Genomic DNA, 18,226 nt, shown 5'->3' with positions numbered 1-18,226 from the left:
ATATTAACATTAGATGAGCTTACTGGCACAGCTGCCATCAGCGTGGGCTTCAGTACACTGGTGTCTCCTCTGCTTCCTTTCTTGATTTTTGTAGACTACATTCAGAAAAAGTAAAAAAAAAAATTACTGATGGAAAACCGTGCAGACCGATAATCTGCAAAACTCTACCAACATAAGAGGGTTCAAAACCCAAAACCAACAAAATGAAATGCCACATACAGCTTAATTTTACACTCCTAAAGATTCTTAGGGGGCTATTTGCAAAATTGCTGTTAGAACAAACTTTTGCCATCTCTTGTGCCTTTTGCAAATTCAAATACAAAGGGTTTACTACCCTGGTAGGTGTGCTACCATGGAGAAATAGCTTTTAGCTACATGGAAATAGCATAAAACCATTCACTATACTGGTGGCAAAAATGTGGGCTTGTAAATGTTTTCACGATTGATGTGCTGGTATCTGATGCAACACTGATTGAAGAGAACTAATTCAACATATATACGTGATGTTTAGACTGAAAGACTGGAATGAAATCTGGGAGCAATTTTCATTTCTGTTGGTAATGTAAGTACAAACCATTCGAATGAACCAGTTGAGGCTGTCAGGAGAAGGGGAATTTATTATATCGTTCAATTCAGCTTTGTCAGCCTATCCCTATCAACTATAAAAATGATTTTTAACCTTTGAACCTTTGTCTGCAGCTGGGAAGAGGAAAAAGAGCAAAGCCTTGTAAAATTGTGCAGTTCAGGTCCAACATTTCCTTGCTACTGGATCATAATCGTGAAGTGGGATTATATTTGGGGATGAGCCTATTGCAAAACATTATATAAAAAATGGTATTTCTGTTTCTTTTGTGTTGGCAATTGCAGTTTGTCCATTAAGTGATCCTGCACTTGCATTTACCACTTTTTCATATTCTTGAATAGTTATTGTAATATTGCACATAACCACAACTTCCAAACACCACCTCTCATAACGAGACTCGAAGTGTTATGTTTTTCAATGCTTATTTTTAAAATAAGTGACAAGTTTTATTGTGCAGGTCATGCTGTAGTTGAACTTTTCCCCAAGTTTTTCTCTTAGAATACTGTTACTAGTTACTAACTGAGGAATTTCAGCTTTGTATCTCTGTCAGATTACTTTGAACCCCACAAGCTACAACAATAACACACTCATAGACTTAGCTCTATTGGTTGCTATAACACTAGCTTCTAATTTTTCATCTCTTAACTTCACAGAACGACATGAATGATGGTAATTAATGTTGAACGAGATAAAAAAGCCATCGGGGTTCTTATGGGGTGTTATGACCATACCATCTATTTTTATATTTATTTTCTAAGTTGCTTAGAATCTTAATTTTTTGCAACGCTATGGGAAGGATGGGGGGATAGAGAGAGAGGATTTTCAAACAATTTAATCACTTTATCATTATCTGCACTTAAAAAAAGGTGAATATTGCACTCCTTATCGGAAACATTTAAGTCTATCCAAAGAAAACATACATGTAACAGTCTTCATTAATTAAAGCAGTTCTTATCTTGACAAATGTGTTGTTGCAAGATTTTTAACGAGAGAGTATGCCCCATGTGTCTCTTGCTGGAATACAAGAACCATCATAAACACTGCCAAAAAGATCTTATTGTACCAAAATATGTAAAAGCAGATATTCAAAGCAAAACACTGTTAATGACTGTGTCTCATTTACCTGATCTGCTAACGTCTGGGGGGATGAATACCCAATTCGACAGCCATGGGACACACAGACCAGCTCAGCACTGAGTTCCAACACATGGGCCAGTGGAAGGTACCCAATGTACGTGTCATGCTCACTGGAAAATTAAAATAAATCATAGCGACCGGATACATTATTCAACAAATCCTTACACGAAATAAAGAAATGCCACAGCGCCATGGTGTTCTTTCAGTACAACTGCCTGGTTTTAAAAGCAAAAGTGGCCCAGGGAGCCATAAAGAGGAGACAGCTGGAAAACCATTTCTTTCTTCTCTCAGCGTTTTAAAAAGGAGCAAGCCTTCAAGAAAGGAAGAAACAGTCCAGAGGAGATTTCTAGGAATACTGTGACGACGCTCTAGAAGCCCATGATGTGCTCAGTATAAACACACGGATTTGCTGGCGTTGACAGGAAGTAAACATATACAAGCCATACCCGAGGTCAGGGATTCTTTCAGCCATCCCCGTTATCCCAGCAATCAGATTGCTGTGGGAGATCATCACCCCCTTCGGAATCCCTGTGGATCCACTCGTGTACATGATGACGGCAATGTCAGAGGGGGCAGGCTGGCAGCGCGGCTTCGACACTTCCACAGCAACGAGAGGGGAAAAAAACAGCCGACTTCATACAGAGTGAAAGACATAAATATACATATCGCCCTTATAAAAGAAGATGAAACAAAATAAAACTCTGCACTGGTTTTAGTCCATAAAAGTGGAACTCCAGTTTTACACCTATCATTGCACACTGATCGTAATATTTCTATGGCTTCTATGAGCCTGTTTTTTCCCCCCTTGGCTGCCTTTTCTCGTATAGCAACAGACTCTTGGCTCGTTCTCAACAGTATACTAAAAGGCTATTGACAGTTCTTGAAGAAGGAACATTATCCATTTGGCAGTCTGCATTCATTCCTTGACAAATTATACCTTTTTAAGAAAGGTTAAATGCTTTTTAATAACACATATTTAAAAGCAGGAGAAGTAGACAGCTCCTTTATACATTCCCTGTAAGCAACTGGCCCTGAGCCCAAGCGATATCTCGCGATACTGCCATTATACACTGGCACTTGTCCTTACAACTACTTTCACATTTGAAATTTACTGCTAATCATCTCGTGTATGTCACAGCCGTTGCATTGTGAAATAATTGTTCAAAATGAGGCAAATAAATTGAATATCCCAAAGCATAAGTATGGGGAAAATGTGATCATTGTTAGTCATTCTTTGACAGTTACTTGCTATATGGGAAAGAAAACAGATCAACATAAAAGCAAAAGAAAATTAACAGAAGAAATTGGATCATAATAAAATTGCATGTCATCGCCCCATTTCAAATGGGACTTGAGAAACACTGAGAGGGCACAAGTCATGTGAACACTCACTGCAGTGTTTGTAAACACAATGCTTAATAATACCAGCTCAAGCTGTTTCAGATCCCAGCAACGCAGCCCTTAAACTGTAGTGTCCAAGCAGATCAGCTGGAGAAGTGTTCTTAAGCCCTCGCTTTCAACTCCTAATCAGTCACAGATGTGCTTGATCACCCTCCTTCTTCCTTATTCACATGACCTAACGAGCAGGCCAGAGAATTTTCAAACCAGGACCTCTTAATGGATTCTTCTCAGTAACACAAGAGGGACTCACTAAGGTACTAGTGTACATTTATATTTGATCAGGATTTTAGGGATTCCTTTTGAAAATGACATGTTGATGGTAATGTTAATAGTAATCAGTCTGAAAAATGTTCTTACTGTTCTCCTCTTTGGATCCCAAAGCTTGCACTTCTGCCATATTGTGAATGGTTATACCTCGGGGGTAATCTATCCATGTACTTGATTTATCATCAACAATAATAATGTGTTGAAGCCTTGGAACCTCAAGTAAGATTGCCTGCAAGAAAAAATAAATAAATAGGTCAAAACCTCAGACAACAATTTCATCTTAATAAATATGAAGGACAATATTTCTTGGGTCCATATCATAGGAAATGGATCTTAAAGTTCTACTTGTCCTTTTAAGTTGGGTCTGAATGAATGCTTCATGCCAATTAATTACATGCCTGTTACAAGAAGTACAGTGAAACACATAGACGTTCTGAAACCGGGGTCAGCCATGTAACTGAGGGGAATACCCTCTCGTACTCTTGACCAGAAAGTGACTAACTCCATGCATGTGGTCAGCCAAGATGCTACAGGATTCTTATTTTATTTCTCAATGAAAGAGATGAATTGGTGACCTCCAAATCTAGAGTCCAGCATTAGTCTAGATGTACACGAACTGACAGTTTCATCTTCTACGGTGACAGTAGTTGACATGTGAAATGAAACATTCTTTGGATGATCACTCGAGGGAACTGTGTGATCCAAAACGTGCATTAGTTACCCACTAAATGTCTTTGCTGAGCAATGGGGGATGAAGTCCTGAGATATGATAATTGGCTTGATGTGTTGTTTTGTGTGGGAATTCTCTTTAAGGAAGGAAGCAATTATACTTCAGTGTAATGGAGTCCCTTATGCACAGAGTATCAGATTGAAAGTCCACACAGTGCTTAGAGATTAGTTTGTATTGGTTAATAGAGTGGTGTTTGCCTTTATGTAACCTCCCCTAGACCTTGGCTCTGCCATATTATAACTACAATCAAGAACTTACTGCAAGTCTGAATCACAGATAGTCCCTACAGATTCTATACTCTGTCTGCTCTTTCAGGCTTGTCGGTGTAAGACACAAAAACACGTACATTTACCAGAAGAATGAATAGAATGAATAGGCTTTGTTCTTTAATTCATAAGATGCAGTATAGTTAATTTTGGAGCTATAAAACAATTGTTACAAGAGTGTTAGCTTCAAGAATGATCATCAAGAACAAATTCACATTAAACAAGCAAATAAGCACTGTAATATTGCATACATATATATCAGACACAACGAAAGCACTGCAATGAGAAGTAAGCATATACAGTTACAATCACAAATAGTAAAAGTACACATCTTCAAACAGGAAACAATGTGCTAGCATTAAAGGCATTCTAGTTTATTGCTAGTTTCATTCAAATTTTGAACTCTTAGCTTCGCAGAGATCACCAAGGAACACAAAACTGCAAAAATACATCCTACTGTAGGTCAGTGGGATTCTTAAAGTCTCAAAATGTATCCGCAAGGACACTACTACCTACCTTCAATCTGCTTTGAAGGAGGTCCTTACTGGTGATGATGTGGGTGACTTCTGTTTCATTTAACCCGTGAACAATAGCAGGCCCTCCAAGCGTGGCATACAAGGTGACAACTGGAATAAAGACAGACGGGTGAAGACCAAAGCCCAGGACAATGAACATCTGAGCTATGGGCACAGAGGATAACACGGGTCTATGTTTCTTTCAACACATTTACCTGTTGCAAATACACACGCATGGGCGGATAACAGGGGAGCACATTTTTGAACATTTTTTTCCCCAATGGTGATGTGCATTACAATATTTTTAATGTATAAAATCTTACCTTTTCTAAGTAAATTTGACTTAAAAATCAGCACACTTATAATCACACACACAGGTAAGGTAGAATGCAACCCTACTTTACCCTCCCCCAGGAAAATGCTTCTACTGTCAAGCACCTAACTTTGGCAAGTATTGCTGGGCAGTTTAAGTTGTGGTACACACAAAATCACATCCCAGTTTTCCCACTTCAGGGGAGTCTGATGGAGCTGTCTATGTCAGAGTGGAGCTGATTGCGTCATACAGCCCATGGTAACACAACACAGCTGGCTGTGGCCCGACCTACTGTACAGTGCTGAACCCAAATGGGGGAAATCCAGATGCTGCTCCAAATCTCAGTTTACAGAAGAACACAACAGAAAATCTCTGTGGAAGATTTCTGAGGTGCTCAATCTATACTTGAAGAATTTATAGTTTTGCATGTCATCAGCTCTGCTTTTTCCCCAGCCTTGTTCTCGAATGATAATGTGAGCAGGATCAGTTATATTTTTATAAACACAGTGTGGCAACGCTGCTTCTAATCTTTGCGGGACTCCTCCGACACATTACCAGTGCGAGAATCCAAATATTTTTGACAACTGTCTGCAGAAGACTGCAGATAATTTCAGCTTCTTGATAGATGTGTTTTTCTTACAGCAAAATTAAGCCTGTCTTTCACAAAGAACTTTTTTCATAACTGCTACCTGGGATTTAAAAATGCCAGAAACAAAATGTATCATATAATTAAACAAACAACATATCTTACATGTCATTCTGAGCTAGGACTTCTAGAATATTCTGCATTTTTATTTCAGGATATTCATTCAGACAAGAAAAAAAGAACTTCTAAAAGCAGAGAATCAAACGTTTATCTTCTGTTAACAAAAATGGATGTATAAAGAATGAGTAGACAAGTTATATTGTATAAACCAAGATTCCAAAGTGTACTAGGCTACAGAACAAACTGTCCTACAAACAAATCCTTTGTGGATTTGTTTTATGTGCTCTAGTCTAGACCCAACAAAGGTCTCTGCAGCAATAAAAATAACAGATGTCTGTTTTTTCCCCACTTCCCAAAAATCTAAAAATGAAGCAGTATAAACTTTATTCTTGATGCTTTAATTACACCTGAAACTAGATTTTTATCTGTAAAAACTAAATCAGTTTATGTACTTTATGTACTTTAGCATTATTTAAGCAACATTTCATAATCCATCTTTATTTTCCCAAGCTCTCTGCTCAAGACTTAATGTTTTAAGTGTTTATTTGCCTCGTGGTCCAACTGGATTGTTTGAAACCCTGCTGCGTCTAAAGCAAAAGTTAACTTTATTCATCTGGAAGCACTATTCCAGATTGAGGGACAGGAACTGTAAAACAAAAACATTAATAACCCGTCACGACATCTGAAAAATGATCACATGTAACACCTGACAGAGATGACACACATGCTACCTCTCATCATCATAACACAGGTGATGACTGGATACAGAACTGATAAATGTGCAATATAAAAAATGATGCAATGCAGCCAAAGTGAATGCCTCCTCATCGAACGTTTTTCCGAAAGGAAACCAGAACCGTGTGACTAATCCAGGGCAATGAGCACCACTGACATTAAGCAGTGGTATTTTGTGTACCATGGGATGTTTTAAAATGGATGGCCCAGGCAGACATACAGAAATCACTTTCGAGGTTAGTTTTTAGCAGCACCAACGAACCCCAACAACCAAGCAAAAAAAACAATAGCAAGGTGGCCGAGCTGTACTTTGTCAACAATTTGATAATGTTCTTTAGAAAAACACAACCCTTAGGCTCTGGTACCATGACCAGTAATTAAAAAAACATGAAGTGGTTCCATGACCTGCCTCTAAGGAATAGCAGGCACAGGCCCTAAGCTGCTGCACCACAGATGTCCCAGCGTACTGCTGATTCCAGTTTGGTGGGAGCGGAGCAGGGGGTGGCCACTTCGCTAGTTCCCACGAGCTCTTACGGCCCAGTCCAGTGACCTCTGCATCATAAACAATATTTCAAAACCCGCGTTGCTCCCCCCTCCAGCCAGACAGGCCGGAACCCTGGAGTCAATCTGCACCACGGGTTTCCTCTAGGACAGGCGGGTTTTTTTACTCAAGGAAAATGAGGTGAATTTAACTGGATCATGTCTGTGTTCATGTGGATACACGACTGAGAGAAAATAAGGACTTGTGAATTTTGGGACTATTAGGCAATAAATATAAGACTCTTTCCCAATTCTTACCCAGTTATTTGAATTTATACCATCATATGACATTTGCTGCTTGTATTTTTTCTTTTGATGCTCTATACCAGGTACATTGACAGAGAAAATGACCTCCTGCAGCAGTGTTCCCATGGAACAAAGCAGACTAAAAAGTCTACCTTATTATCCAAAAGGTTTTGTTTATAACTGGGATTAGAAATACCCATGAACTGGCGCTATTCTTTTTTTATTGAAGCATGGAAATTCTTTGGAATCATTCTACAGGACACTTATTTTAATCTCAACGAACCCCTAAATCAACATGCCTCCTCTTAATGAAGAGAAACAGGATCTTCAGAAGTGCACTGAAAAAAACCCAACTTCACAGTCAGTCACAGACAGCAGTCCTAGAAATCTATTTTAAAAATACATTAAGACTAGAATAAAAGATCTTGTGTTGTGATAGCTGTAAATTAGAACAGGCACGGCTATTGTTGTATAGCAAAGTCATTAAATTAAACCCATAAACACACTGTCACCATTATGGAGCGGACAATAACGAAGACCAGGATTGGAAAGATAAAAAATCCTCGTCAAACGGAACTGCAGAGTGCCTTGGGATAACGGTCTTCCCAATGGACTTCTCATTCTTTCAGCAGCCGGGATTCCTAACCGTGTCCCGGCGAAGGTACAGTATGTGAAAGGGGAGAAGAGCTGCGGCAGAGGCTCGGCTGCAGTTCCGCAGGCAGCGCTGGTGTCACGCGCTGTCGGAGAGGACGCACTGACGTCACCGAGACAGCGAGAAGAGGGCAGCTGCGAATCGTGAACGCCAGCCCCGACCTGCCAGCCATCGGCGCTTGATGGAGATACTTCACACTCTCTCAGGCGAGGCGGACCGGAGTACGTGTGCAAGCTCATGCTCGCAGCCTTGCGAGAGCCAACGTCCACAGCCAGCCAGCGGCCCGTGAGGGACAGACGTGCTTACAAGGCACTTGGAGATGCAGTTATGGAGCTTGGCAGGGTGTCAGCACACTGTGAAGAGCGCCGCAGTTTCACAAGAGTGCGGACAGTGAAGAAGCTCTGGCTCATGAATGCTTCACCTCAGACGTGAGCCAGCGTTCCCAAACTTTCCAGACTCATTTCCAGTAATAGGTGCTAGCAGCAATAACATTAGATCACTCACGATGTGGTGATTTCCAACAGATTTTGATTCATATTCTGCTTCTATTATGGTAGGTGGTATAATAAATAGTTAATCACATAGAAAATAAATCAAGTGTTTTAAAGAAATAAAAGAATATCTTTTTGTTGCCAAGGAATATACAAATAGAATAACTCTCCACGTTTCAATTCCTATATGCAACAATACTGAATGCAACCTGCTGTATTTGAGAACAACTTGATTACTCATTAATACTTAGAAACCACACATCGACTGACAAATTCAAATTAAAACCACCCCTTAAGGTTTGTACAGCAACAGGAAGGTCGTGAAATGAATTACTTAGCTTTATGCCTTCTAAGAATTTAAATTAAAATGTCACTATGTGATAGATGCATGGCAACCTGAAATAAACACCTTTAAAGCATACAGAAAAGAAGAATGACATCTGATGTGAAGTAAATAAAGGGCTTCTGCCTTTTGCTTGAAAATGTAATAAAAATCACTCTTTTTATCTGCATCCATGCATTGGAAATCAAATTAGACTCTATCAAAAGATAAGGCATTATTAGTGTGACCTGTTTGCATTCAGCTTTCATGATGCATTTTAATGTGTAATTCAAGCCTGATTCGAGTCAGTTCTTTCGGTTTTTATTTCAATTAAAATAATGAAGGAGCCAAAATCCTTCCCCCTTTTTTTAATCTGGTGGTTTGCTCTTTATATGTTATTGACATCCTGATGTCAGGGGAGATCCTGGTTCATCCATCCTTCATGTTTTGATTCTTCTTCTTCATTCTTCACACAAAGGGCTTAAAACCGGTATTCGCCTGTTGTTGTTTTTTTTACACTTTTGCAATGCTTTTTGGTCGTGTGTACTCGGGCTACGTGCAGGCAGCAGCACTACGTGGGTCTTCTGCACACATGGGTCTCATAACTGAGGATCGGGATTTTCCTCACGGAGGAATGTAGCAAATTAAAACCAAAATCCCTGTTACCATGAAGAGAAGAACATGGGTGGGAAATAGGGTGTGGAACAAAGTCGACTTCTAGCGGAATTGATATAAAAGAAGAACATTAAGACTGGCTTTGGGACTAATGTGTACATTTCCACAGGAACGGTCCTAAAATCTCCTTTGGTACAGACGGCCGTGGGTTAGGACAAAGGAAGGATTCTGGACATAGAACCAATCCTATAGCACACTTGTTAATTAAATAAAGGGAGATTACAGTAGACATGAAAAAGAAAAGGCATCAAACCTATTTAGATTTCTCATTCGGTGAGCTGTTTTACTCTGACTGCATCCTTCCTCTCTCCGAAGTGAAAGATGGAGACCCTGATCTTCATTTTTTTCAGTGAATAAACTGGCTGTTAAACAATATGCTGGTGCCACCTACCGTAGCACTAGATATTAGTTGCGTTTAAACCGAGAAAAGAAGGCACTTTTTTTCCCCCATAAAGGGTCATGGGAGTACGGAACAAGCTACCCACGTTGTCAAAGCCGATATCCAGTCCCTTAAAGAGCCCAGAGTGAGACCTTCACATGACAGCAAAGGGGCGGGATAGCTCAAACGCCTCCTTTTGTCTGTGACCCTCATGTTCTTAAATTGTAAAAAGTGTTTACGGGTCAGTGTGTATATTAAATGTTTGTTTTGTGTTTGCTTTCTTACATACATTTGGCACCATTATGTCTCTTTGATATTACAGTGGCTGTGTTAGAAATCCAAATAGTGTCCAAACATGGGTGGAGCTTACAGGATAGACGCTGAACCCTTTTGAACTCAAGTCACTCTTAGCTGTTAATGTTGCACATAATGAGACCACTTAATACAAGGGGAGTTTATTCTAAGGCTTTTTGCAGTTTCTGCTCCTGGTTATTTTAGTGTTTGTCTCAACAAAACCCCACGATCTTTTAACTGCATTTTGCCCGCTGGAGAAAGATTCTAAATCTGCTTCAGTTCTGCAAGATCAACGTCACGCTTGCATTCCTGGGTTTACCGATTCTAAAATGACCAAACACAACTTCATGATAGAATAAAGTGCAAATCAAACTTTTGCGAGTTACCTATATGCAACGCATACTATAAAGCAGATTCTCAGAGTTTGCACCGAATCAAACAACACATCCTGAAACAGTCATCTAATCTAAGCCAACTGATATAACCGAAGGTGCTTTTCGAATCAAGATAGCAGGTTTATGAAATCCGATTAAAGTCTAATTTGATCAATCTTAATGAAAGAAAGTCAATCAATCAGACTTGCTCAATTTCAGTCTGCTGGTCTCCTGTGATGGACTACGTGAAGATCTGATGTTGACAGAAGCAAACTGCCTCTTGACAAGTCAGCCAAGTTCATGTGTGTTTATGCTAGGATTAAGGACATTCAGCAGTGGGCTAGAAAGTGCAATGAAGCACGTCTCAATGAAAAAAAAAAATATATTTTGCCTTCTGTCAAAAAAAGATGAACAGGACACTTGCATAACAACTTTGTCACACTGCTTCAGTTGCCAGAAGAACATGCTGACCTTCTTCTCCATATCAATTTTTCCTCTCTCAAAAATGTGCTCATATTTTTAAAGCCCACAAGAGACAAGTGTGTGCCTATACTGTTTCTAGACGTTTGAGATGGTTATGCAGATTTACATTTTTGCTAGATACTGAAGACTGTAACTCAGATTGACAGTGTGAGTGGACCTTTCAGAGGAAATGGTATACTACTGTATAAATGTACCCTGTATACTATACAGTGTTGCGATCAGCCAACGTAAACCACTGTGCATGTCAGGGATCATCAGTGAAATCCTACAGCAAACACCTTCTAAGGCTGAGGAGGGTGGCTCTGCAATAATTTAGATTATTTAGAACGAGAGCTCTATGAAGATATAATTCATGTTTTTTTTTAATAGTACATATTAGCAACAAATGCACCCGAGATGATTACCTCAGCAAAAAAAAAAATTGTAAACCTAAATTGCCTGGGAAAATGCTCTTTAAGTGAATCCCGCCCCCTACTACAGAAGAGAGGAAATGAGATAGGCGTACAGATTAATGTCAGAAAGAGTGATTTTTCACTGAGCATTCCAGACTGGCGTGAGGCTACTGTACTTCCCTTACACACTTCCTGGTTTTAAGACACTATTTTCTGCCAAACAGAAATTGAAGCAAAAAAAAAACCTCAACAGGAAATATCACAAAACATATTAAAAGTGACTAATGAAAGAAATATTTTTAACTCATTGGACTCCGTACTTTTCTATGGGACATATAGTGACACTTTTTTTTAAAGAAAACCAGAAACAAACATCTGGATTCATTATTAGAAGCCATTTCACATAAAAGGGAACACTCAATATTAATATAATATTTGTATTATAACCATAAGTGTGTTGTATGTTGTTAAAAATATGATATTCAGTTTTAAAAGAAGACAGCTTCAGTCATTCTAAACATATTAACTTGGCTATGCACACACGTAATCTACAGTACTTACTACATGATTAGATGTTTCTCCATAATATTTCACTCAAGTATGCCTAAGGCATGCAAATTAAGAACATTAAGTATCCAACTAATATACTATATATAAAACAAAACATACCGATCGATAGGCAGTTTTAAGCACACAGGGTTTGCAGGCAAACAGAATACATTCAGTGGCCATCAAAAGTATTCACTCCCTTGGCCTTTTTCACAATTTATTGTGTTACAATATGGGATCCTCATGTATTTATTTCATGTAATTTAAGAGGATCCATAGAGTTTTGTTTTCACTTTGACATTATAGAGTGTTTTGTGTTTATCAATGGCAAAAAAATCCCAAATAAATACGTTATGATTCTGTATTGTAACACAATGAAATGTGAAGAAGTCCGGGGGGGGGTTAGGGGGGTAAAAAGTTTTGATAGCCGCTGTAGATTATATGAATTGTGTTTCAGTTTTTAACTGCCAGTGCTTACTATATTCTATCTCACTTTGATAATGTAAAGTGAAACTTGAAATCTTTGTTCTTAAAAGCAGGGAAGTAAATATAATTGCTAAAATTTAAAAAAATGATTTCCACTTCCGCCGAGACTCGTACGGTGCCAGCAACTCTGTGTCACTTCGGCGTGATCGAAAGCACTTACGCGGAAAGTTGTACATGAAGCAGGCCTGTGCAGCTATCAGCCACTCTGCTCTCGTCTCGCAGAAAATGGCGATGGTGGACTTTGGCTTCTGACCCAAGGCGGCTAGACCACTACCGAACCGGGCGGCTGCGAGATGGGTCTCCTTGTAGGACAGCCACCTATACTCGCCAAGAATGACCTAGCAGGAGAAACAGCCCCGAATAACAAATAATATCACATATTTTATACGTTATAATTACAGGGTTCCCACTCACTTTTACCAACAAAATTCCAAAACTTTTCCATGACTTTCCCATAACTTCTTTTCCTTCATAATTTACATCTTGCCCTGGGTCTTCATCGTTTTGGGGCCATAGCTAGTATTTTTCATCTGCTAACCAGAGGTCCCATGAAAAAACATTTACCCAGCATTTTGACATGGGCGCTAGCCTCGCTATAAAATCCCTGCGAGAGGGTCCGACGCGACATTATAATGTGTCATGTTAGCAACGGCAACGTCGCAGCCTCTTTTTAAAAGTTTGCTAACTTATGAACAAAATGACATGATACAGCCATGATAATTTTGGGTCAATTAAAAAAAACATCCATGACTTTTCCAAAACTTAATGGATATTTGATCATTTTTCAAAACTTTTCCATGTCTGGAAAATGAAATTTCATTTGCCACAACTTTTCCAGGATTTCCAGGACCGTGGGAACCCTGTAATTAAATAGCATTAACAGCAGCCATGTTAAACCAAGTCGATGCAATGCTAGTCTGTAAACACTGTACACGCAATACTCCTCAAAAAGCCTTTAAGAGCTTTTAGCTACTTGGAAACCTTAAATGTTTTTTTTCTGGACCTTTTTGGAACTTTTAGTTTAGATTTTTAGCTACTTTTTCACATCAAGATACATTTAAAAGGGAAAAGATATAAACTAAAAAGAAAATTGGGAAAAGTATCCTAATATGTTCTGTGATGAAATGAGCTGCTACATATGATTATGCTGTTATGAATATTCTGTTCTCCATATCCCACATAGTTTTCCAATTTCCTAAGTAATTCAGCTGTGTGTGAGTGCCCTCTAGTTTCTTTGCGAAATTACTACAGTATAATTCTACTGGTGCGTTTAAAGCATGATTGCATTAACCTCAGGGATGAACACAGCAAAGCAGAAACATTATTGCAAAACCAGACCTCATACACTACAAATTTGAACCAAACCCAAATCTAATTTATAAGCAAACTGAAAATTTCAACTCACTGCCGCGACTGTGATGTTTAAAGGAGTTGGTCAACCTTGTGAATTTGATCTGTGCCGTAAGGATGCACCTCCAGAAAACACAGAATCTCAGAAACAAGGCAATTTATTATTTTATTTTTAGAAACATTATGCTGGTAGTAACGGGAAGAAATCTGTGATGGACTTGGAACCAGTTCCTTGGTGTAGGTGCATCTTTTTGGTTTAGTAAAATCTGCTGAAGTTACTTAGCTAAAGCATCATGTTCTCTGTATGCAGACACCCCAGATTTTGTGCATTTTGTAAAGACTATTAGATAAACAAGAAGGTAAACTGGGGCCAAGCAAAATTCGGGGAAAGGTTAAACTAAAGGAATTAAAATATAATAGGATCAGCATTCCAATTAGTGGTGTTTAAATGTGTTGCATGTCAAAATCACAGTTGGAGCAGCTCAGAACAGTCCTCATTACTGGATAAGCCACTAATCAAGAAAAAAAAAAACTTTCCAAGTTTCAAAATTACGCAAGACGCAAGAATGGAAAAAGATGGGAACCACTAAACATAGAGGAGGTTTGGAGTAACAGGCAAAAACGTTCTGACTTAATCATTTTTTAACCAGACTGTTCATCCAAATACCACGTGTTCTTGTCTGCAGTTCATTCTTGTACTGTGAACTGTACAAGTAGAAAGTGTAGCAATACAGTGCATCATCATAACAACACAGAAGCCTATTTGTGTATGCAACCGACATTAGAAATAGCAGACATACAGATGCTTCTTTCAGAGATCACGAGGAACGTTCCCTACATATATGTTAGGATTTCTGAGTTTTCAAAGTCTTCAGTAAATTCTGCAAGTACGCACAACTTTCTTCAAACAAATAGGTGAGCTGATGTAAAGCAGAAAAGGTTTAGTGCATCTAGTGCATGATACGTAAACTAAGTTACAAAGGAAAACCTAGTGCAAAAATGGTTGATCAAGCAACGCACCGGGTCCCAACGTTAACTGCACTGTGCTTTAAATCGTCGTGATCATGGCTCAGCGTGAACCGATTCTTAAAGGAACAGGACACAGCAATCATGTGTGGAAGCACTTACAGAAATGCATCGAAGATCGCCCCCACACTTACCCGAGAATATCCCACTGCTTCTTACAGTGGCAGCGGGACAGAGAAAACCGATGCATCCTGGTGAAGGAGCAGTTCTGAAGCTTACCTTTTTAAACACTTTCCCATTTGGCTGGACCTCATCTTCCTCACTCAGCAACTCGCGAGTTCCCAAGCAGTGTTTGGTGGAGAACTTGTTTTTGGCATATTCAAACACTTTGTCCAGAGTGTCACAGCCAGGGTACAGGGAAGAGGCCAGGCAGCTCATACTGTTCACTGAGCGGTAGGGTCCTCCGGGCTGGTTATTCACAGGTCTTGCTTTGACTCTCTTTGCTCGTTCCAGATTCTGGCTGGCCCCAGAGAGTAGGTACCATGGTAAAAATGTTATAACGGAGTAAACCCATATGATGGAGCGCAACACTTGTAAAAGCAGAGGATTGATGTCTTCCTTTAGTTTCATTTTCGGAACAGATTAAAACTTAAAAAAAATTCCCCAGGCACAACGGATCGCTACAGCTTTCACAGCGCTAGATCAGCAGGAACTGTCTTGATCTGGAAGGCAAAGAGTAAATCTTGATGAACACCAAACAAAACATTAAATACTGTCTCACATGTTACAAATATCTAAGTACAAAATTTCCCGCTGCAGAACAGCTGACTTTTATGCACTATCTGGCACAGATATTTTTTACAGTTAAACCTTCAAATGTACATTTCAGAAAAAAATGATTGATCACTTAATAAATGTCTTTGGAAAGCTATATATAACATCAAGGGATGGTAAGCCATCTTTCTTTCAGATAGTCACGCGCCACTCAAGTTGTAATTGATTTAGAACTCGATTTTAACACTCACAATGAACATTTGTGAGGCATGAGCAACACTTCACATGCGATCATTAAAAAATAAACCCCAGCAACAATCCCAAAACAAAACTTTTCAAACCTTGTCCAATCGGTAAATGTCAATAAACAAGCTGTAAATATTCTTTTCATAAATATTTCAACAATTAAACTGGTTGGAGAAAAAAAAACAACCTAGGAGAATAAACTGGTTATTCCGCCCCCCAAAAAAACTTATTATGACAAAAACCACATACTATACATACGTAAGAAAAAATGTAGAAATCAAGTACTAATATGAACACATCCAAAATAATCTACAGTTTTCGAGACAAGCCAGTTTTGACGTCTTAAATGATCTGGAATTAAAAGTGATAGTTACCGTTAATAAATCAATCGCTTACTGTTCAAAACAAAAATGTTTAAAAATGTAGCCGATGTGAAGCTCGTCATTGAAAAGGTGCCAGAAGCTAATATCAGGTAGACTTACTTTCCCTGTGTCGGTCTGCGTCCTTTAAGCACACTGGACTAATGACTTGTGGAAGCTATGCCAAGAAGTAAAGAGCAAAGCCTCACACAGCACATTAATTCAAGTGGATTTTGTGAGAAATATAAATCCTTAATTAGGTAAAAGGTTCCTGAGAGAAAAACCACTTGCCTTACAAAAAGGTAACACACACCTCCAAGTTTTGTTCACACAGAAACAGTGCTTAATGATTAATATGATTGTCTGTAAAGATGCTCGCTGATTTATAAGCAGCCATTACAGAAAAGATACACTTTCCCATCAATTCAGTATCATTCCTGAAGCAAATGGTCTGGAAAATGAAAGGATACAGTGTCTCCTGTCCCAGACTGTGCTTTATTTATGTCTCTTGTTTGTATACAAGTCCAAGTAGCGGTTATTTACAGGACAGATGTATGCAGAGTAAAATGTTGCAAAATATTTGCCAGAAAATATGGCTGTACAGAGCTATTCACATACTGCAAGGTAACGAAAAATTTGATGATGCCTCTATTGAGTGTGACTGGAGTACAAAGAGATAAAATTACACTTAAAAGAGACTAAGCATTATTAGAAACCACATCATACTTTTTTCCCCCCAAAGACTGTGAATTATTTATACACAAGTGGTAAGATATCATAATTGTGGCTACGGGTCTCAGCATTAAGTCCTACAGAACACAAGAAAAAAGTCTGGGACAGAACAATGATATAGTGTTTAATGAAAATTACACATTTTCCACTGAACTGTATACATTCCAGTTGTGAAGGAACAGAAAAGCCTTAAATAAAGGTTTTAGGAAAAGCTAGCAATGCTATATCATTCCTTGAGCAAGACCAAGTTTAAAAGGACTGCATTAATCTCTAAGGGTCTAAGGTAGTACTCACGTTTAGACTTTTCTAAACCATGGAGCCCATCACTAAGGTAGGAAATGCCAATACTGTTTCACCTATGATTACTTTGTTACATTTCAGAGCTGCATATCTTCAGACCAAAGCTGGACCTCAGTCCGACTCCAATTCTACAAGAATAAGGGTGACTTGTATAGAGTAGGAAAAGGCCTCCTCATTAATAAAAAACACGGTGACTTATATTGTTCTTATGCAGGACGGAGGTGGGCAATATAACCTTAACAACAGCATTTATCCAAGCAATTTCTTCTATTGCGTGTTCCGCGTGGCTTTAGAGAGCTTGACTGAAAATCTGAGGAGCTGGGAATAACCTGTAAAGCAGACAATGCTTATTCACCACCTATCAACTGTAACTGCACCCATTAAAAAAGTCCGGTACTTTTGTGACCTGTCCATGGTGCTGAGCTGTAGTCAAGATCACACAATCATGCGTGGCAGCAGATACAAGATTCTCATTTTTTGTTGCACGTCTTGCTTTTGGCAAAGTCTGCTATCTGGTTTGCCTGCTGGTTGAGTGAATCCAGAACACATTGTGAGCGCCTCTACACTAGCTAGGCCACTCCCACCACAGCCCATAATTTGCTGCTTACCTCTGTAAGGGTAACTGCATTTACAGAGATAGTAAGTAACAGGCAAGAGCTGATGAGTATTCAAAGGTTGATGTAGATTATATTTTTACATCTTACTAACACAAATAAGGCAACAGAGGCTCAAAACTGTAGCACTCTACTGTCTATTGTAAAAACAGATGTGTAACCGAGATCGGCAGTCTAACCAGGCCTCATCTGTTTAAAAACCTCGCTCAACCATTTTATGGCATTTAGGCAGGCAAAACTGTACAGAGTTAAGAGAACAGATCCGAACTTTGCTTTACCAAAGAGGATTTAGGCCTACATAACACTTAAATAAGCCGTGTGGTATACTGTGCCAGCTTACATCACAGTA

General features: G+C 39.0%; 1 protein-coding gene across 1 annotated transcript in view; it reads right to left on the bottom strand.

Moving 5' to 3' along the window:
• The window catches only part of acsl3a (acyl-CoA synthetase long chain family member 3a), a 35,382-nt gene that overhangs the window by 9,469 nt on the left and 7,687 nt on the right, over positions 1–18,226 (bottom strand). The window contains exons 2-8 of the mRNA XM_088913648.1: positions 15,132–15,574; positions 12,697–12,874; positions 4,901–5,010; positions 3,479–3,617; positions 2,167–2,317; positions 1,707–1,830; positions 24–95 (exon numbers count right to left, since the gene is read on the bottom strand). Coding sequence (XP_088769774.1) covers positions 24–95; positions 1,707–1,830; positions 2,167–2,317; positions 3,479–3,617; positions 4,901–5,010; positions 12,697–12,874; positions 15,132–15,482 — 1,125 coding nt within the window. The 5' untranslated portion in view covers positions 15,483–15,574. The remainder of the gene's footprint in view (positions 1–23; positions 96–1,706; positions 1,831–2,166; positions 2,318–3,478; positions 3,618–4,900; positions 5,011–12,696; positions 12,875–15,131; positions 15,575–18,226) is intronic.

This window comes from Atractosteus spatula, chromosome 4 (genome assembly GCF_055471065.1).
Source record: "Atractosteus spatula isolate fAtrSpa1 chromosome 4, fAtrSpa1.hap1, whole genome shotgun sequence".
NCBI lineage: Eukaryota > Metazoa > Chordata > Actinopteri > Semionotiformes > Lepisosteidae > Atractosteus > Atractosteus spatula.
This window is presented reverse-complemented; position numbering and strand designations above follow the sequence as displayed.